Consider the following 21,218-nt stretch of genomic DNA (forward strand, 5'->3'; position numbering starts at 1 on the left):
AATATATTTGCATAAATTAGAACGATGACCTTAGAATATAAGGGGTCAGAATGGGATACGGAGAAAAGGCGAAGAGAAACGAGGGACTTGGGAGTGTAGAATGGAAGTGAGAATTGAGAAGTAAGAAAGGAGGAGGAGGAGCATGAGCAATGGATGATCGAGAAAGTGGCTCCCTCCCACCGCTGCATGCATCCATCTATCCAAAGTAGTGGTGACAGGTGTGCGCGTGGCCGTGAGGGTACGTTCCGTTCAGTTCAGTTTCAGGGGAGGAAGGCGGTCGGTGGGTGGCTGATTTAATGGTGCTCTGGGCTCGCTCGCTCGCAGGGAGGGGAGGGGAGATGAATTTTCGACCTCTCAAATACACTTGAGGACAGTACCTAATTTACCAACCCCCCTTTGACTCCCTCCCGCCACCAACAGAGTGAGAGGGCGGGGTCTTCCTCCAGGTTCGGCAGGTGCATCGCTGTTCCCTATCCCTCTCTTTGCTGCTCACAGGCCGTCCATCGCTTCGTCTGCTTCTGTCCTCATGGCCGCCTTCTTCTGGCCAGGTATTAGAAGAGATGGTGAAGGTATTAGGTCGAAGTGAGCTCTTTGGAATTGCATAACCTGAGGCGGTGGTTATGAGTGAGGAAGACGCATGTCTGTTGATTAGGGCTGGAGTGCGTAGTTAGGGGTTTTAAGTGGCTGATATGGCCTGTCGCAGTGTACCGTAAACAGTGGTCTGGGCTAGTTTGGCGTTTGAAGCGGAGGAAATTCACGTTGGAGAGAAGAGCTGGAATGTCCACAGAGATTTGGCGTGGTGGTGGAAGTCTGGTGCGTGGTAAAATAAAAAAATGAAATAAAAATAAAAATCTAGTCTAATGATAATCGGTGTGACTTTGACAAGGATAGGGATTGGTACATAAGTGTGTTCATTTTGTATCGCTATGTTTCTATGGGTGGATATCGCAGTCGATTGCAATTCTTGGGCATGGTAGCATTAGGGTTTGCGACGTTATTGGGTTAGGGTCCGTTCGCGGCCGAGGGAGTGTCGGGGTTTAATGGTTTTTGGTTTGACGTCGCACATCTCTCAGAGTCGTAGTTCTGTCTAATTTTCTTTCAACCCTTGAGATCGTCCTCCATCCTTTTGCAGTCTTCAGTACGAGATGGGCTGAAATAGTACTAGAATTCCCTGAACTCTTCATTGGATTTTTCTGCAAGGTCTCTCGTTGCTATGTAGTGTTCAGCTTTTGTGGGTCGAAAGCTGAAACAGTGAGTGGAAGGTGATGCCAAGGCCAGTTCGATTCATACGCTACTTGTGTTGATAACGGGTGTAGAAGTGGCCGGGCGTTATTTTCCCTGGTGTGCTTGCGAAGTGTGAGTTGTTGTTGTGTTTACATTTCGTCAACACTTGGGCATGTACATTGGGACAGTAGCAACTCGCGAGGCGGGGTTAGCTTCGCGTGTCTTCTTGAAAATCCTCCAAGAGGCATTATTCTCTCGTCAATTTTGCTCTTGAAGATTACTGACCTGCTCCTTGGGCTTATTGTTGAGTATCGTCTGCAACAATAGTTTTTTGGGGTCATTGGTCTCAGTAGATTGTGACCTTGTTTGTAACGTAGGGTTGATTTCTTGTGATGTCGCTGACGTTGCCCAGTACGTTACAAGGAGAATTGGCTATGTGGTCCTGTGGTCGTGGGTGTGCAGGCTTAACGGATGCGCTTGTCGTGTACTCACTCTTAGCCGTAGCAGGAGTTTCCTTTTCTTCCGTAGGCTGCAATGTGTCGGGTTCGGTTGAGATCCCTCCTGCATCTCGTTGTAGTGCTTATTATTGTTCGTGACTGGCACTGTAGGTTACATTTTGTTGGCTTGCTTTGGCAGTGAACAATCGGTGTTCTATTTTGGTGCGTGCTGTGAAATGTGTTTTGTTATACCTTTTGGCCGCCAACATAACTGTGTCACACCGTTGGTTCAAGTGTGCAGCGGCTGTATCAATATTAAATCAAGTGTTATAGACGGTTGACACAAACAAGGTGTGGCACATCTTCAAAGGGGGGGGGGGTGGGGCACAATCAGTTAAGATGCCGGGCACACAGGACCGGCTGTACATCACGTATTTTGCAGATGATATTCCTGAGGTGCTGCCAGAGTATGTTGCTTCGAATAGCAAATGCTATCCCCGGGTGGGACAGGAACCTGCAGGCATATGCTTCCATGAGGCGGCGAAGCGCGCTTTAGGTGTGGACAAAGAGTCCGTTGGGGCAGAGGAGGTTGTGCCAGAGAAAAAGGATAAGAGTGGAGAGTCCCCTGCGGTAGATTCTTACCAATTCAAGGGTAAGAAGAAGTCTAAAGACGGGGTTGAAAGTCAGGACCATTATGCCTTGTTAGGTCTGAGCCACCTGAGGTTTCTGGCTACTGAAGACCAGATTAGGAAGAGCTACCGAGAGTCCGCTTTGAAACATCATCCCGACAAGCAGGCCGCCCTACTTCTGACAGAAGAGACAGAGGAGAAAAAGGAGATTAAGAAGGAGGAGATTGACCGACACTTCAAAGCGATACAGTTGGCATATGAGGTTCTGATTGACCCTGTGAAGAGACGAGCTTACGATTCGATCGACGAATTCGATGACGAGATTCCTAGCGATTGCGCCCCTGGGGATTTCTTCAAGGTATTCGGGCCTGTCTTTGCTCGAAATGGTCGGTGGTCGACGATTCAGCCGGTTCCGTCCCTGGGTGACAATGAGACTGACATGGTTAGCGTGGATAGTTTCTATGTTTTTTGGTGGAGCTTCAAGAGTTGGAGGGAGTTCCCTCACGCTGATGAGTTCGATCTGGAGCAAGCCGAGAGTCGTGAGCACAAGCGGTGGATGGAGAGGCAGAATGCAAAGTTCCGCGAGAAGGCGAAAAAGGAGGAGAACGCTCGCATTAGGTTAATGACAGAGAACGCATACAAGAAAGACCCCAGGATTATACGCAGGAAGGAGGAGGAGAAAGCAGAGAAGTTGAGGAAGAAACAAGCGAAGTTCCAAGCGAGGCGCGACAAGGAGGAAGAGGCGGCACGAGCGCTGGAAGAAGAGAGGCTACGAAAAGAGGAAGAAGACAAGAGAGCCGCTGAGGAGGCTTTTGTGCAGAAGAAGTTGAAGGAGAAGGAGAAGAAACTGTTGAGAAAGGAAAAGGCAAGGTTACGGGGAGTGGCAGCAGGCGTGGTGGCGAAGGATGAGAGCGGGGTTTCTGATGACGACGTGGAGAAGTTGTGCACTTCGTTGGAGATATCTCTTTTACGAGGGCTGTGCGAGAAGCTGGAAGGAATATGTGAGGTGGAGGAACAGGCGGAGTACCTGAGAAAAGTGATAAGGGGTGCAGAGAGAATCATATCGTCAGATTCAGCTGCCTCAGGCACTCCCGTTCGAGTTGATTCGAGCTCATCTATCTCTAGCCTTGATGCTACTACATCAAAGACGCAAGACAAGTGTGGAGTGGAGGTACTCGGAGAAAAAGGCAAGAAGACTACTACTTCCGTGACGGAGGAGAGGCCCTGGTCGAAGCAAGAAGTGGACTTATTGAGGAAGGCCGTCCAGAAGTTTCCTAAGGGCACCTCGCAGCGTTGGGAAGTGGTTGCAAACTACATAGGAACCAACCGATCGGTGGAAGAAATCCTGAGAGGCGTGAAGACCGTGCTCCTACAGAAACCGGACTCTTCGAAAGCTTTCGACTCATTCTTGCAAAAGAGAAAGACAAGAAACGTGGTGATAGACTCACCTCTGTCGACGAGGGAGGACGGTGTTGGCAATGTTAATAGCGGGGAATTGCATGGCACGAAAGTAGCGGGCAATGGCACTGTAGGTGGTGAAAAGATCCACGAAAGTAACTCGAAGCAGACAACGGCAGCAGAACAGTTAGCGGGTGGGATGAAGAGCGAGAATGGAGCAGAGCCGACAAAGGCTTCTCTGCAGTCTGTCCAAAGCAATGGGGCAGCAGCGCATGGAGCCGCGGCGGAAGTAGAGGGATGGTCTGAGGCTCAAGAGGTGGCACTGGTGAAGGCCATCAAAGCTTTCCCAAAGGATACCGTCAACAGGTGGGACAGAATCGCAACGGCCGTTCCTGGGAAGAGTAAGGCCCAATGCTTCAAGAAGTTTGCGGAGTTGAGAGACAGTTTCAGGAACACGAAGAAGGCGGATTGATGCACAGTATCAGGAATCTTGTGAACTTGGTGAACCGCAGAAGCATGAGCGCGAGTAAGAAAGATTCTGGCAGTTTATTTTTTTTTTTTGTGTTCGACATTAGCCGTAGGAGTTGCATCAACAAGGACGTATGGATTGGGGGATGGGAGCGAAGGCCACAGTGTACAATCGCTCCCTTAAGGGTGGATGTCACGATGAAAGCAGTTACTCTTCCCATCTTGAAAGTTGCTACTCGGTACTACTGGGTGGTGAAGATTTATGCTGTTGCGAACAAACGCCCTAGTTTGAAAGCTGATAATTTTGTTAGGCGGTAGATTATTTCCACTCCACTTGGATCGAGGTGCAGAGAGTATATCGAAGTAGTCGTTATGCGATGCACCTTGTTCCTGTAATGCGTCGTCCTACCCTGCTCTCTAGATGGAACGAGGACGTGACTTCGCTTTTCTACGACCCGATGTCGGCTTATCTTATTCCTGTAAGTGTATTGGTATCTGGATGATACCTGATTCATTGGTAGACTGGAAAGAAGAGTTTACTCGAGCAGTTCACCCTTCAGCTTTTAGTAGATGGGTACTGTGGAAGGGATGTTGATAGTCGAGAATTGATGTGCTAGTGAAGAAAACTGAGGAGCCTGTTTATCATGGCTAGTAAGAGGGTTGATTGTACCATTATTTGCTGCAGGAGTGTGCACCTAATTTCAATTTTGGTGGGAGTACTGTTGATCCATTCTGCACTATGTTGCACTTTGTTTCTGTAAGTTTCTTTCATTTTTCTGTTTTACAGACCTGCGTCTGGAGCGTATTTCACGTTTTACAGGTGCTGGTTCTGGACTTCAAGGATACTGGTTTGCACTTTTCTTTTGACTTGCTTATTGCAGTGTAGATTCCGACTACTGTGATGTATCTAGCAATCATTTTTGATTGAAGGGCACAATTCAGATCGCCGAAATTGTGACTGCTAGATGTGGATGGTGGATCCAATTTCGACAGTTGCAAATGTAAACTACAAAGTTTGTTGTTGAATATTGGTAATGACACCATGTGCTAATGTGCTGTAATTGCAATTGGGATGTAGATCTTAAAACCAGTTCGTAGAAACTTGGCGCGTATTCGCATGGATCTTGGTGTGATGTGAAAATTGTATGCTTCCGAATGGTGGTGGCAACTAAATAAACAACGTGACAGATCCTGAAGTCCTAAGTCCAGTCAACAGTTCAGTTGTGGTAGACACTAGAGTTTTCATGACAAGTTTCTTGCTCGAACTCCAAGAAACTTGCACAATCAATCATTCAGGGCCTATTCACAAAAGGTCGTTCAAGCGATGACTTTGTTCCTTCGCCTCTTATTTTTTTTACAGTACAATAAGATTAGTTCGGGGTTAATACTCGTCTGAAAAATGTAGTAATTCATGAATAAGTTCAATCCTTGCACTGAAACTATCCTTATATACGTAAAGCAAAGTCTAATATTTATAAGAAGTCATAACCAATCAGAATTCCATTCCTCTATCTCGTCCTATTGAAAGTACCACATCAAATTCAATAAAATTAATGCTGGAATATTACTTTATTTAGTAAATGTCCTTTCTAATGACTCCTTTTTTTAATAGAATCATATGATTGGCTTTATTAACTTATATTTCAAAAAAAATTACATTAAGTTGATCTTGTTTTTATTAAGAAATTTCCTTACTGAAAAAAATTCCTTGGATTTAAGTGTAAATCACTTGATTCTATCTTTTTAACTTCATTAGATTTTTCATATTTTGCTTCTATTCATATATATGCATATATATATATATATATATATATATAATTTAGATGTACAATTAATTTTTATTCATACAATATAAGTCAAATTTTAATTCAAATCTAGCATATCCTTATTATATACATATATATATATATATATAGGGGAATGATAAAGCGATTCAAATTTTTACTAAAGCAACCTACTCTATCTTAACCATTATTGCACCCTTGCAATCCCCATCTATGTTTCCATTTGTTCTCTATTCTCAACCCTTACAAGCAATATCTAACTTATGGTCTTGAAGAACCCAATGAAGTCAAGGACTGCACTGAGACAATTCGTGTGTCTAATGATATCTTTGGGCAGTTCTTAAGTGCTAATGTTGAAAAGAGTAACAAGAGCATAGTTGCTATAAAGGAGCTATACGATACCTACAAGTACTGGTCAAAGGATATGTTTCCAACAATGAAAGTAAAAGATATATCATCTCTACGACAGTATCTAGTTAAAAACTCGTATACCATAGATGCTGTAGATCAGATTCAAGGATTATCTCTACTATAACTAACAGAAAAAAAAGTTTTTTTTTGAACTTACGCAGATTGTGGTACTACTTGTATGTTCAATGGAAAAAGTTGTTATTTTCTAATCTCTAGACCAGAGAACATACTGTTGCTGTGACAGTGCTTAGTTAAGAGCTTGTACATAAGCAGTATAGCTAAAGATAGAGGTGGGGAGTTGGAAACATCGGGAATGGAGTGATGGTTGGGAACAAGGGAACGATTGGGAATGAGGATAGGGTTGAAAAGGTACAATGATGGTTAAAACATGTGGATTGATTTTGTAAAAAATTTGGTTGCTTTATCATTGCCTTATATATAATTGTACTTTTACTATTGATATGTGTAAAATAAAATCATTATATTATTATTGAAATTATTATTAGATTTAAAACATCAAATGCATAAAAAACTTATTTAAAAACATCACGATTACTTTTCATTACCTAGTTTAAAATTGGATTTTTTAATTAAAATATTTAATGAAAAAAGATTATGTAAGTAAAAATTAATTACAATATTTGTATTCACCAAATTACAAGACTATTATAGTTGAGAAGAAACTTTAGTTTTTATAGAAAGTATAAATAATTTTATAACTTATATAATAAATTAAAAGGTGTAGGTTTATGTACAAGACAATCTCATGTTAGAAAACAGTATTATGATTATAAATAGACAATACTAGCACAATTGACGTTGATGTTGAATGTCCCTAATTGTTGCAAATACAAGCAGTTACATTGTCATTGCTAGTTGCCAATAATTGCCATTGCTGCAAATCCAAATATCTTTGTTGTTTCTGTTATTAAGCAATAAGTGATGCAACAAAACATGTGTGGATTATGTCAAAAATGAGTATTATGTCTTTATAACTACAAACAATTAGTGTTTTAATTTTTATTTTATAATTCAAATTTAAATATAAGAAATTATAAAAGATTCCTGAATTTTACCTTCATAATTCAAATTTGACATTAAAACTATTTACAAAAATCTGATTTATAATGAGAATTAAAAAAACAATGACATGTTATATTACAAATTATTGTAATCATTTAAAAATATGTGCTTTTATGTTAAACTTACTTATGAAATAATTAATAGATTTTGAGTTTTAAATTTGACATATATATTATGCAATAGTTTACAGTATTTTATATGTTAAAATTATTTTATTTTATAAAATATATAATTTTAATTTACATCACAAAATATTATTAATTGATTAATTTTCTTTGTAGTATTTATTTATATATTATTCAGACATTTAATATATTTAGAGTCTAATAATTTGTCATAAAATATATGACAAATTATAAAATTATTTATCGTATGATTAAATATTGTAAAAACTTAATAAAATTTTAAACTATGGAATATAATAACATTTTTATATATTCTTTTATTTTTGTGTGGAATGTTTACTAATTTTCTAAAACTTCATGTATGTGTGCTTTTAGTATTATTATTATTATTATTATTATTATTGTAAATTTTTTATGTAATACTAATCAAAAATGTTTGTGTGATTTTTAGCTACATTGTTTGCATTGCAAACCGAATAGCCTACAAAAAATAAAAATCAATGTTATGAGCACGATATATAGTTTTTGTTCTATGTTTTAAATCAGCAAGGTATGAAATGTTTTACACATAAACAAAACTGTAAAAGTTAAGAACAATTACTTTTATTTTTAATTGTCTTCTTAAAGATCTGTGGACTAAATTCATCTATGAAAAATAATAAATATTTTTTTTGGTTCTAAGAGTTATATTAAAATTTGAAAATAACTCTTCTGCTTGCTTCGTCTCTCACATGAATGTCAGTCCACCAGTGAGTGGGGTTGCTCCTTCTGCTTTGCCAACTCGCTTCACTTGACAAGTTTGCCCTCATTTTTGGTTTCAACCTTTCCTTTACTCCATAGACAAGGAATCCATCCCAATACAGTGCAGGCATCTCCTTCATATTCAGTTGCTCTCTTGGACCCAGTTGGGATCACTCTCCTGTGCACAGTTAGTGTTCCTTGATCATTTTGTGGAGTTCGAGTTCCACCTTCAGAAATATTTGCAACAAGAATGTCCAACGCACAAAGTGCACATGTAGATCCTAAAACAGGAACCTTGTACACAGCACAACATTGGATATATATATATATATATATATATAAATGAATTGATTATTCTCTTACTCCTGCCAATTTTACTGTGGCTCAGTGTGAAATGGTTCTGTGTGACACAGGCTACACTTCAAAAGCTGTCTGTGGCAAGTTGGTTGCGAGCACATGGCAAATTTGTTCGTCCTGAGTTGACAAGGCAGCAGAAACAGGAGTTGAAGGAGTGCTTTGAACTTATTGATGCTGATGGATCTGGTATAGATAGACCTCCTCCTCTACTTTGTTGTTAGTCCTCCATTCAAGGAATCTATATACAAAGTTAACTAGAATGGGTTCACGAGGAGGAGGAAGAGGAGGAGGTTAGGGTTCAGACAAAAGAAACAATTCAAACAAATTATGAATTGGGAAAATGTGGGAACCCTTTGGAATGGCTGGCTGGCTGGCTGGCAGGGGCAATTGATGCATCCGAGATGTTGACGGCATTCAATGTATTGGGGATGCATGCAAAGAAAGCAGAGGTGGAAGCCATGCTGGCTGAGGTGGATGCTGACGGTTCTGGCGAGGTGAGGTGAAAGGATAAGGAAGGGAAGGGATGGGAAGGAAGTAAAACTCCCACCATGCCCACTCTACAAACAAACAAGCATTACTTACTTACTTATTAAAACTAAAAACTATTCTTCATTTACTTTTTGTTGATTATGTTGGATGATTTTGTCACCTGGTGGAGCAAGAAACAGTATTCATAAGTTGCATCACGCTCCTCCTTCTGGATATCACCCCTTTCCAATCAAAACAAATGAATGAGCTGCATCACATTCATGTCCTGATGTGTCATTCACAGTGATGCCTACACTCGTATCTGGGATGATGATAGTACCAATTTCAACTTTTGAAGGGTCTTTGTGGGTTGGAGATTTCATTTCACAATTTGTCTTTCAATTTATTTGAAAGTGGTTCAACTTGTAGGTAGAATATCCAGAATTTGTGCAAATCATGACCACCAAATTAGATCAAAGAGTGGATCAATCTGTATATTCAACTTTACCAGGTTACTTTTATATCAATATAGAAGTCCTTTTGATGCTCAATTTGTCTTTAAAAAATTATAGAATTAAAGAACCTTTCTCCCTGGTTAAACGTTAAAATGTGGAATAAGAAGAAATTGACATCTTTATAAACATTCTACAAGTTTTTTTTTTTTTTTTTTTTTTTTTTTTTTTGTGTGTGTCTGTACATATTATTATTATTATAATGACACAATCTTCAAGAAATTAGTTATGTTTTTAACAAAGGCTATAAGCAACAATGTTGAGCTGCAGAAAAACCTGCTAAACAACAAACACTTCCCTTCCCACTTTTGGCAAGAGCATACAGAAGAAAAAAGGTTACTTATTTAAGATTAATGAATATTAAAAATTAAACAATATTGAATTTTATTATTTTATTATTTTCCTTCAACTTGTGAGTATGACTAAGAAGACAAAAGATGTACAGAGTACAAATTGGTTGTAACATAAGATATCCAAAAATGATGACAGACAAATTTTGAGATATATCTAATCAATCCATGTAGGAGTGTTGTATCATCCTGTTTGTGTTCTGTTGTTGTTATGTTGATGTGTGCATAAACAAATCACCCAATTTTCCAGTAATTTTCAAAGACATCGGGTGGATGTAGTTAATGGAAGCAGTGATGGGAGGAGATAAAGCAAGCCAAGAGAGGCTTCAAGCACGAGCTGATGCTGCCGAGCTGGAGCGCCAGGCTTTGAGGAAAGAAGCAGCAAGCCAAAAAGAAGTGATTTTATTCTCTAATCCTACACACACAGTTCATCATTTTGGTTTGATTCCAACATTGTTACATTAGTGCATGTCTCATCTCACAATCTACAAACTGATATCCATATCAATGATTGATTGATTGATTGACTGAATACACATTGTAAAGAGCACCTGAAAACATATTGATTTTATATTTCTAACATGATGAATTACATGACACGGCAATCTTCCTGATCACATGTATGAATGATTCAGATTCTCAAAAACATTCAACAGAAAGCCTTCACAAATCTTGCCAGTCAGGTTTGAAAAGAGTTGTGCAATTGTTCTTCCTCTCTCTCTCTCTCTCTCTCTCATTCTTACAGAAGTGATTTTACACAAAATGTGATTCTAAAAATGACAGTACTAAATATCAATTCTATTAAATTGTGTATTTGATGACAACAATTTTTGCAGAGAATTAGGAAAATTGCAGGGCTTAACAGAAGAGATTTTGCCAAGATAAAAGCATCTAGTAGCTTTCATGTTGTCATCTAAAATGATGAAGAATAATTATGTTGAAAAAATATATATTTCAAAATTAATTATTAAGCTTCTGAATCTAAAAAATATAACATAAATCAACAGCTATTTTTTCAGATTATTTTAAATTTTGTTTGTATTAGGTACATTGCTACCTTCAAATGTTGTGGAACATATCAATGATAATGTTGAAAACATGTTAAATGATATTCATCAGCAATCATCTCAACCTGGTTCAACCATGCAAGCTTCTACTGGCACAAAAGTTGATGCATTATCCATGGCCAGATCTACCAAATTGGTGAAGTTCAAAACAATTCCACAAAAAGATGCTAATGTACAAGGTATACAATAGTCTTTTAATCAATCAAGAATAGTTTTTATGAGTATGTAACTTATTTGGATTATTATGTTGATATTTTAAATCACATGACTCATATCAATACTTAGTATTTATTATTTAAACTTAATATAAACATGTTTCCAATTGTATTGAATTTTACATCTTATGGGATTAAAAAATGTTTTCAAACTACATCAATATTCAAAAAGATGTATTTGAATGCATAAAGAATGTAGAACATTTTCAATACAATAATTATTAGCACAAAGCAAAATCTTGTATTATGTAATACATTGTAGTCTGAAAAATGTTTTAATATATTACTGAATTTGTGTAGATGAAGTGAAAGAGATATTGAAATGCATTAAAATAAATGAAAAAGATAATTTAACAAATTCAATGAATAAAATTAATGCCAATGTAAGTAATAACCTTGATAAGAAAGAGCCTCATGCATTCCGGAACAAGGTGAGCATTTTATTCTGAGAGTTTTTGTAATTTATTGATGTGTGATAGCTGATAAATTATAGTTTTTTGGTTAATGTGTAATTTATTATCAGAAATCATCTTCAAAGATATAATTTTTAATCACAAAATTATTTTTATTGCTTTACATGAATTTGCATTTTAAGATTGTAACCAGTGAACAAAAAACAGGTTCAGCATAAGCCTGTAATGGAACAACAACTTCTCCATCTCCAAGCATTACAATCACTTCATAAGTACTTTAAAGAAAAGAATGGAATACAGAAGTTCTGAAGGAGATGTTTCAAATGGATCTACAAAAGATTTGAGTCATTGAAACACACAATGGTTCAGAATAAAGTGTTCCAGTATCATATTAATCTATATTTACAACAAAGGAATAATAGACAAATAAAATATGATATAATTAATTTTCTTTTCTTTCTTAATAAATTTACTGCAATATTATTACTGAATATTCAGTAATATTATTGTATTTCTAAATATTTATTACATATATGTACAATATTAAAGTTAGAGATTTGTTAATGCTATATCCCCAATTGATATTGCTACACCCATGTGACCTCTTTGTAAACAAATATCTAATTATATACCTCTTTCTTTTGTACATTTGTTTCTTTCTTTGCTTTAAGAAAGGAAGGTGATTGAGAAAGATATAGTGAATATTTTAAGAGTTATATATGTATGTATGTATGTATGTATGTATGTATATATATATATATATATATATATATGCCTCCAAAATTATTTAACTAAAAAAAATTGTTTTGTTTTGTTTTGTTTTGTTTTGTTTTTTTTTTTTGTTTTATTTGTTTATTTGTTTTTTTTTATTTTATATTTCTGCTAAAAACAAATAAAAAAAACATTTTTAACTTTATTTTATTTTTGAGCCAACATTGGAGTTAAATGTTGGACTACCTAATGCATCCTAAGCATAAAAGAGCCTTTTTTAGTAAATTTAAGTTGTGTAAAGGTGACATGGGATGTAGCAATATAAATTGGAGATGTAGCATTAATAATTCTCTAAAATTATAGATATATGTTTATGTATTTTTCTATCCATCCAAAAGTTTGTTCATCTATTTATGAGTTCATTCAACCATTCTTGTACATATCTATGTAGCAGCTTTTTGAGGATGGCAACTACTTGCATCATAATTTTTTAACTATTTAAGTACAAGAAGTAAATTAAATCAAAAATATGAATTTACAATCTAAATTTTAGTATTGCCATAAATTTAGTATTGTAAAAAGTCTTACATAAATATTTCGAAATTGAAAAAAAGAATTAATTTATTAGAAATCTAAATTTTATTACCATATATTTATAATTAATAATTATAAATTTATATTATTATAAAATATGTATGAATTCTTAAACTACCAAAATTTTAATTAAATATGATAGTCTAGAAGAAATAATTATAAATTTAAAAGCATAATAGAGTATTTTATTAACTAATATAAGAAGATTTTTGTTTCTATTTGTTTATCATTCTAAACATCTATTAATTTATCTATATATATATATATATATATATATATATTTTGTTTTTTATTATTTTTTGAAAGCTTTTTATTTTTATTTATTTTTAAAGCAAGATAAGATGTTATAATTTTAGAATATATATCTATGTATATAGATGTGAAAGTTTTACAAATAATATATGTATGCATTTAAAAATTAGAATTAGTTTATGGATTACAATATTAAGATTAATATAATATTTTTAATTTATAAAATCAAGTACTTTTTTTATAATATAAGATTAAATTAACTAAAACTCTTGAGTATTTTCTTTTTATTCTTACAAAATATTTTTTATATTCCAAAAATTTAGATGAAATAGAAACGTATCAAATTATTAAAAAATAATTACAATCATTATAATTTTCATATTTATGTTTTAATATTCTGAGTATTTAGCTTATAAAACTGAAGCATCAAAAATTGCTTAGTTTAGTGGCAACAAAGTGCTAAAGTAAAGAGTTTTACTAATCTTGCAAAATAGATGCATGAGATTTGAGTTCTTATGTTTTAGAAACCGTTTTCAATATCTTTTTCAAATCTAAGGTTCTCTATAAATATAAATTAATTATTTATTTTAAAATTAAAAAAATAAAAGTGTTATATATTATAAATTATCATCAGTAAAGCAATTGTAAGTATAAAACAATGAGCTAAATGTAAAAAATCCACTATGGTAATTCTTTTACTATTGCTTATCAATAGGTCTTTTAAACATAATTTTTTTTGTGGTGATGTTTTTAAGGTATTTTTACCATTGTAAAAAATTTTGAAAGCTTAATATTGATTTCAAATCTATATTAGATTTGAAGAAAAAATATAATAAAATAGATATAATCTAAGATTTTAAATAAAAAGAAATTCAATTTGGATAGTGATTTAAGGATCAAAAAAGAATTATAGTTAGATTTGAGATTAGAAATTGAATAAATTTTATGTTATTATACATCTATAATTTTTGTAATTAATGTAAGTTATATTACTATGTCATTACATAAATAAAATTTGGATTTTGTAGTTTTATAATTTTTTTGAGCAATTAGTGGCAATAAAATTCCAATATTTTTTTAAACCAATTCTTTTTATTTTAAAAATGTGATTTTAAATAATAATAAAAATAATATTTAGAAATGCTAGTAAGATATGTTTGTGAAATACATGGTTTGTTACAAAGTATTATTTAATAATTTCTTAAATATTCTATGTAAAGATAATTCAATGTATAGAGTTTTAAAATTTTATGTTATATTTTTACTATTATTTAATTTTTTAAAAAATAAATAAACCAAAAATATATTAAACATTTTTTTATGTTCATAGACAAAAATCTAATGTAAAAAAATTTAAATTAAAAAACATTGTCTTATTTTGCAAACTAAAATTAATAAGTATTTATCATAGAAGAATTGTTTTTTAAAAATACATTTAAAAAAGTTTTATTCAAATAAACCATGTTGCTATGTTAGAAATAATGATAAGATACTTGTTTAAATAAACTATAGTAATTTTATTCTTAACATAAACAGATATATATATATATATATATATAACAGCATAGATATAAAATAAAGGAACAAAAATGTATTGGCTGTTGGCTGTTGAGTTAGCGATGGACCATTTTTTGTTATCTGACATCTTACAACCTACGGAGCTCTTTCCATTCTTTACTTCTTTTACAACACGTTGGCGAACCTTGGTACGTTTAATTTGTTCAGACAAGTCTGAAGGTTATTTTTTATAACTGAAGTAAGATCACCAATTAGGAGTTTTGGTTCTCTCATGATAATTAATATTTAAGCGTTGATTATTTATTGCCATCTCAGGCGATGAACCTCGGCTTATAATCAGAGTTATCTATTTGCTATTGTAGATACCTCAAAAACGGTAATGGGGATTACATCCGCCTCAACAGTCTATAACAACTGTAATAGAAAGTGGGTTATGGGTCGTGCAAAGTGGTAAAGCTCTACGTGTATTACGGAATCCAAGTTTGATGTTTAAAAGTCAGGTTTCAGGATCTCAACGAGCTTCTATGCAACAAGATCTGAAGGTTTCACCTTCATATGACATGTTTCACGTCATAACTGTTCAAGTATTTGTGCATCGATTTCCAGTCATGTTTTAGGGGCTGATTGATTGGCTGTCGTTGTTGGTACAGAAAGCCCCAGACTTTCAAAATCTCACGTTCGAGCGAGCAGTTGATTCTATTCGGTCTGCAGCAACAATTCATCTATGGAAGGTAAATAGAGTCTTGATGGCTGTTTCTGATGGCATGTATAAACTGAAAGGGTAGAATGTTTTTTTGACTACTCAAAAGAGAGGTTGATGTCAATGGGTTTTCACTGTGTACTCAATGGTTTATTTGGGCGAGGAGAAGACTTCGTATCAACTTTGTAGAACATATACCATAAAGAGAGACGGAGAAAATAGAACACCCACAGTAATGCTATCAGTTTCATGTTGGTACACAACATTTGGGTTCTCTGTGTCAATGCAGATTGTGACAAAAGAACCTAAAGCAGCATCAATCGAGCGAATGAGGTCAGAAGTTATAGAAGCTTATCGACAATGAAAATGAACGAAATCAGGGCTTGGGAGAGGGTTTCCTGTATTGGTGCCAAATGCTGATGAAAAAGATTAATAAAGTTTTGATTGTTCTCTCATTCACCGTCTATAGTGCCTTCTTAATTTGACTTATTGTTCCAGAATCACGGAATTTGGTAACTTTTATTTGTCATTAGAAGAGTTACCAGCAAACCAGGTGTGCTTATTCTTCGTAGTCATGTGCTACATCCTGCCGCATATATGCTCAAATGTAAATTGAATGCTCGCCCACTGTGCATTCTTATTAATTATTTAATTTTGTTGAAACCTCTCTATGAGAATGCAAAAATTTGAATCGGAATTTTACACCCGGCTTAACAGTGGGTTGACTTTGTGTTGTATAGATGACTGTAAAAGTATAACCATGTGAGCAGCTCAAACATGTTTCTGTTCAGGTAAGGATTGAATCGATCTTGCACAATTTCATGTCTGTTTTCGTATCTTTCGAAATGACTGAGATAGCACAGATTGAGATCGTCACAATCCCTGGCAACTGTGAAATTCAACTGTGACCTTGAGTAACTAGGAAATTGTTGAAAACATGGCTAATTCTATTCTTGCACTGTACATTTGCACTCTTGACATTTTGACATTTGTGATTAAGTGTACGTTCTGCTATGCAAACATCTATACATTCTTCTTGCATCTCTAAGAAGTGAGGTTTGGCAACTGAGATTCAGGCAGTTGAGTTTGATCTCCGAGATGAAAGGGTTGTTTTGTGAGCGAGCAATATTGTCAAGGTATGTTGCATTCCTAATCTGTCTATTCTTGCGCTCAATCTGATTCAGATGTTGCGTGTTATGGCATTGCTTTCGTTGCTTGCTTTCGTTGACATAGTCTTCTGTAACTACGAAAAAAACACGCATTGTAGCTGATGTAGCTGATGGTTAACACGTCAGTCCAAGCCCACGCCTGCGTGAACAAGCAGAGCAGGGCGACTGTAGCGTAGGAGTGACCACGCGAGCGAGTGTTTGCTGCAGTCGGCGATAGCGTTGGGGTGCGCTGCTGGCGGGGATCGCTACGAAGAACCTGCCACCTTGCCACTTCGCAAATTGTTACTCACAGCTCTTGTTTTTGCTGAGACGAGGGTGTGTTTCATCGAAGTTGGACCATTTTGAGAATTTTTCTTTCTTTCTCGCGCCTCCTATTCCTGACCTTTTTACTCTGAAGTTCGCATGTTGCTCGGAAGAAGTTTTCAGTTGTTGCAAAGACTATGCAAGGTCAGAGGTTCTACTGAATTTCGGGGATGCTTTGTGATGAGTGTGCGCGGATTTCGTGGTCCTAACTCTGTAGCTTTTACTTCAAATCGTGAATGCAGTTGAAGGAGCTGAAAGCCGAGCTCGCTGCCTTTACCGGGGGTGCGCCGAACATGTTGTCTAGATGTATGTTTTCTACTTTGTGAAGTGGTTCGGTCGTTTATTCCTCCCAATTGCAATTTTGTTCTTTTCCATGGGTTTTCGGTCGCCTGGGTCGGGTTTAATTTTGAAATGTTTGATGGCTATCGTGCCAGTGGTTGTAATTTGTAGTACTTTATTGTGTTGGGGCATTTTCTTTTCTTTCTTTTTTTTTTTTTTTTTTTTTTTAAGTGCTACTCTTTGTTGTTGTGAGCGTCCTGTACATTGCAAGCAGAGTTTGATTGTACGGTTAGTAGGCGTGAAGGGTTTGGCTGCCTGTATAAGAGTTGTAAGTTCCATCTATTTCGAAGAGTTTCATACTTGCCCTTATTTTTTGACCCTGAGCCGTCTAAATGTTTTCTTTTCCAGTTGCGCAGATGTGATCAGTCTGGATGTTCGTGGTCTGGGTCCTTTCTTTGCGAGTAGATATATTTGTAGCCAATTGATACCTTTTGTGAATGCTCCAACCCGAGCATCATGGACGTGATTTTTGTTTATTTTTTGTTCTTTCTCATGTTCTGTCGTGAGTCCAGGATTACAGAGCACTGGATTTTTTTGTGTGCTGTTAATTTATCACGGTAGCTCAAAGAATTTGTTTGACTGAGGGTTCATTGCAATCTCTCCCGATAATGCCAAGTTTTTGTGGGGATCTTGGATGTATGTCTTTGCAACAACTGAAAACTTCTCCCTAGCAACATGCAAACTTTAGAGTACAAAGGTTAGGAATAGGAGGCATGAGAAAAGAAAGAAAAATTCTCAAACTAATGGCCAAATGGAGTGGGTCAACCAAATTCTTGAGCAATATTTGAGGTGCACCATCAACTATCAAGAAGACAAGTGAACTTCCTACTTGTCATTGGCAGAGTTTGCATATAACAATACAATCTATGCATCTATGCAAGAAACACCATTCTACTCAAACTACAATCATCATCCAAAGTTGGATGTAATAGAGCATTCAAAGTCGACAAATCTAGTAGCAAAGGAATTTGCTACAAAGATGGCCAAACTTCAAGCAACCATAAAGACTCACCTTGAAAAGGCTCAACAACGTTATAAGCTAGTAGCAAATGAATTGAAGAAAGAACATCCTCCATTCCAAGTTGGTGACAAAGTATGGCTTCTTTGGTGCAATATAAAAACCAACATGCCATATGATAAGTTAGACTACCAAAGGTTGAAACCATTTGTATTTCAAAAATAAATCAATAACATAACTTATCACATGGAGTTACCTTCATCCATGAAGATTCATCCAATCTTTCATGTTTCACTTTTAAAAATATATAAAGAATCAAATATACTAGGTCAAAGACAACCACTACATCCTATGGTTGAAATAAATGATCATGTTGAATTTGAGGTAGAAGAGGTATTAGATTTAAGTATAAGACGTAGAAGGCTTGAATATTTGGTCCATTGGCACAAATATGATATCAATAATTGCACGTAGGAACCAGGTGGCAATCTTGTAAATGCTTAAATGAAGGTTCAAAAGTTCTATCAACAACATCTATCTAGACCAAAAACAACAAAATGAGGAATAGTAGCTTTGTAAGATGGCTTCACCATGAAGATTCTTAGTTCTTGGCCTCATAAAGAAGGGAAGGAGGCAACTTCTAAAGATGCAATTTTTTTAAATATTTAGAACAATATAAGTCAATAGTTTAAGTTCATGACCATAGCTTATTTATATTCTTGTGGTCTTCTCTACTTTATATGATATGGATAGTCAAGAGATAAACACCTTGTCTGTTATACCATCTCAACCAAGTAGCTCGCGGAGACAACTCTGAGATGAAGAGCCGCCTAAATCACAAAGACATTGAAGGATATCCAGTAATAGGTCACTAATAATTGTGTTTGAGATAGAACCTACTTATGAAGGACACTGTCATATTACGTGTCATCTTATTTAGGAATGCATTAGGCATTTGGCTTTAGAAGGTGGCATTGTATTTTACAAATATCCAAAAAAATCCTAATATGTTTCACCCTTATAAAAAGAATGCAATTCGAATTTTAATTCAAAAGTACTTAAATCTAATAAAAAGTGCTCAAAAATACTCTTTTTAGTAATCTCAACCATATATAAATTCTAATTGCCTTATTACTTCAATAACTACGTAATTTCAAACTTTCTTTGCAAATCTTACTCCTAATTAGCAAGCTTTAACAAAATGTAGCTTATGATTTAACTATTCATCTGGAGCAAAAAATTTCATTCAAATGCCACTATAAGTCTTCTAAGTACTTTAAAAGAATTCACTCCAATTCAACTTATAGATTGTGAAAAAATGCTCAAAAAACACACTCATGTTACTTAGCGACCAACTTGAAAGTTGATACAAACATTCTTATAGTGATTTCTCCTTCTCCAACTATTAACTTCAACTCAAAATTGGTATGTAGCTTGATCTTTAAGTCTTCCAACACTATACTAAATTTCACCTTGATTCAACTAATAGATCTTAAAATATCATAGAAATCCTATCCAATCCCAAACTGCCAATTTTTGATATATTCTTATACCAAAACTCAAATATCTCTCAATTGCATCATTAGGTTATTACAAAATTTCATATATACTTTAGACACCTAATTAACCAAACACTTTCAAAACTAGAACCGTAGATGTAATACCAATTTTACAAACTATCTAAGAGTGCTAGTCCTAATTGTATGATATAAATCCCAAATTGCTAATACAAACCTTGATTTTCAACAACAATTGTAAAGTTCAAATAAATTCTACCAAAACCAGCCTTATGTCTTTAAAAAAAGCTCTAACCTAGTTCTCAAATCCTAATCTTTGATCTTCAAATGAAATCCTATTTTGTCCTAATGGATCATTTTAGGGGCTAGAGGTTTGATTTTGACTCTGTCTCACAAATAGTCGATCCCTGGGTAACAATATAACCTATCTTAGGGATTTTTTAGCCCAATTCTATCCTCAACTTAATATAAGTATCAACCATAGTAATTAATTATCTCTTCCAATCTGATTTTATCAATTTATGGTCTCTTTAAAGTAGTAAAAGAGTCTCTATAGCCTAGAAGATGAAAGTACTAACCAACCTTCAACCTACTAACTATTAAGATAACAAAATAAACTAAGAGGCTTTTATAAAAGCCATATTTAGATACCTTGAATTATTATTGAACCAAGATAATTAGATATTAATTAGAAATTTAACTTCGATTATAGTTTATTATATAGTCGTATTACATCTCAACAATATTCAAAAAGAGTGTTTTTAAGTCAATTCCATATCAAAGATACCAAAGTTCATGCTTAGTCATAAATAGAAGGTTTAGAACACAATCGATGGCTATAAGGGCCTATAAATTATTTGCCTCATAAAAAACAACTTGAATATATAGCAAACACCATGCAATAAATCTTCAACTTCTTGCACATATATTGACTTGCAGCAACATTGCTTCTCGGAGACTTCAAAGCTAGAGGAGGAGATGATGTTATGGACATATAACTCAAGAAGGTTCAAGAAGGTTCGAAGAGGTTCTAGAAGGTTTTAAGAAGGTTCTTGTAGATCCTAGAATATTTCAAAAGATTCTAGTAGGTTCTAAAAAAGTTCTAGAAGGTTATAGGAGATCTTGGAAGGTTCTAAGATCCTTTAGATGATTTAGGAAGTTGTCAAAGTAGGATCTTAGGCTTGATTTATTTCCAAGCTTCATAGAAACTTTTCAAGAAGCTTCCTAGGACCTAATATATATAGGAGTCGAGGTTGAGGGGATTCTCAGTCTCAACAAGTTACTTCTTGTGGTCTAGCCAGGACCTGCTTGCCTTGTATCTAGTTATTTTTTTAATATCAAGTTAATTCTATTTCTTGGTCTTGAATCCTTGTCTTGTATACAATCCCTAATAGATTATAAAAAACTAATATCAATAGATGGTAATGGATATCTTCAATATCATAGTAAATATGATGGAAGGACTCTCAATATTA

At 34.9% G+C, this 21,218-nt stretch overlaps 2 protein-coding genes and 1 long non-coding RNA gene across 23 annotated transcripts in view; all 3 read left to right on the plus strand.

Moving 5' to 3' along the window:
* LOC149987987 (uncharacterized) overlaps positions 1-21,218 on the plus strand; it is a 43,689-nt gene that overhangs the window by 9,685 nt on the left and 12,786 nt on the right. The gene's annotated exons all lie outside the window — the stretch shown is intronic.
* Positions 407-5,194, plus strand: LOC112289656 (uncharacterized). Of its 4 annotated transcripts, none has more exons than XM_073537811.2 (3): positions 407-813; positions 1,687-1,767; positions 1,963-4,886. In XM_073537811.2, exon 3 carries the CDS (start codon positions 2,061-2,063, stop codon positions 4,158-4,160), a length of 2,100 nt encoding a protein of 699 aa, XP_073393912.1. In that variant the 5' UTR covers positions 407-813; positions 1,687-1,767; positions 1,963-2,060; the 3' UTR covers positions 4,161-4,886. The 4 variants fall into 4 exon arrangements, 2 of the variants coding, with proteins under 2 accessions (XP_073393912.1, XP_024390805.1); XR_002971937.2 differs by lacking the exon at positions 1,687-1,767 and adding an exon at positions 4,944-5,194 and having other exon boundaries at positions 462-813; positions 1,963-4,635; XR_002971938.2 differs by lacking the exon at positions 1,687-1,767 and having other exon boundaries at positions 462-813; positions 1,963-4,635; positions 4,842-4,886.
* On the plus strand, positions 8,019-18,499 carry LOC112289518 (uncharacterized). 18 transcript variants are annotated; one of them, XM_090254553.1, is made up of 18 exons: positions 8,435-8,574; positions 8,714-8,843; positions 9,039-9,151; positions 9,555-9,636; positions 9,908-9,972; positions 10,267-10,383; positions 10,623-10,670; positions 10,824-10,881; positions 11,033-11,233; positions 11,570-11,700; positions 11,890-14,945; positions 15,120-15,299; positions 15,408-15,488; positions 15,747-15,790; positions 15,956-16,248; positions 16,534-16,593; positions 16,725-17,235; positions 17,617-18,499. In XM_090254553.1, exons 1-11 carry the CDS (start codon positions 8,551-8,553, stop codon positions 11,989-11,991), a joined length of 1,071 nt encoding a protein of 356 aa, XP_090110679.1. In that variant the 5' UTR covers positions 8,435-8,550; the 3' UTR covers positions 11,992-14,945; positions 15,120-15,299; positions 15,408-15,488; positions 15,747-15,790; positions 15,956-16,248; positions 16,534-16,593; positions 16,725-17,235; positions 17,617-18,499. The 18 variants fall into 18 exon arrangements, with proteins under 18 accessions (XP_073393684.1, XP_090110679.1, XP_090110673.1 ...); XM_090254547.1 differs by having other exon boundaries at positions 15,747-16,248; XM_090254549.1 differs by lacking the exon at positions 15,120-15,299 and having other exon boundaries at positions 15,747-16,248; positions 16,725-16,941; positions 17,172-17,235.

This window comes from Physcomitrium patens, chromosome 12 (assembly GCF_059467195.1).
Source record: "Physcomitrium patens ecotype Gransden chromosome 12, ASM5946719v1, whole genome shotgun sequence".
NCBI lineage: Eukaryota > Viridiplantae > Streptophyta > Bryopsida > Funariales > Funariaceae > Physcomitrium > Physcomitrium patens.

What these genes read in the sequence shown, in the direction of transcription:
- LOC112289656 (XM_073537811.2), top strand. Translation starts at nt 2,061, where the DNA reads ATGCCGGGCACACAGGACCGGCTGTACATCACGTATTTTGCAGATGAT.
- LOC112289518 (XM_090254547.1), top strand. Translation starts at nt 8,551, where the DNA reads ATGTCCAACGCACAAAGTGCACAT. An exon ending in AAGCAGCAAGCCAAAAAGAA is followed by an intron (nt 10,384 to 10,622) that starts GTGATTTTATTC and finishes TGAATGATTCAG; the next exon opens with ATTCTCAAAAACATTCAACA. An exon ending in AAAAGATGCTAATGTACAAG is followed by an intron (nt 11,234 to 11,569) that starts GTATACAATAGT and finishes GAATTTGTGTAG; the next exon opens with ATGAAGTGAAAGAGATATTG.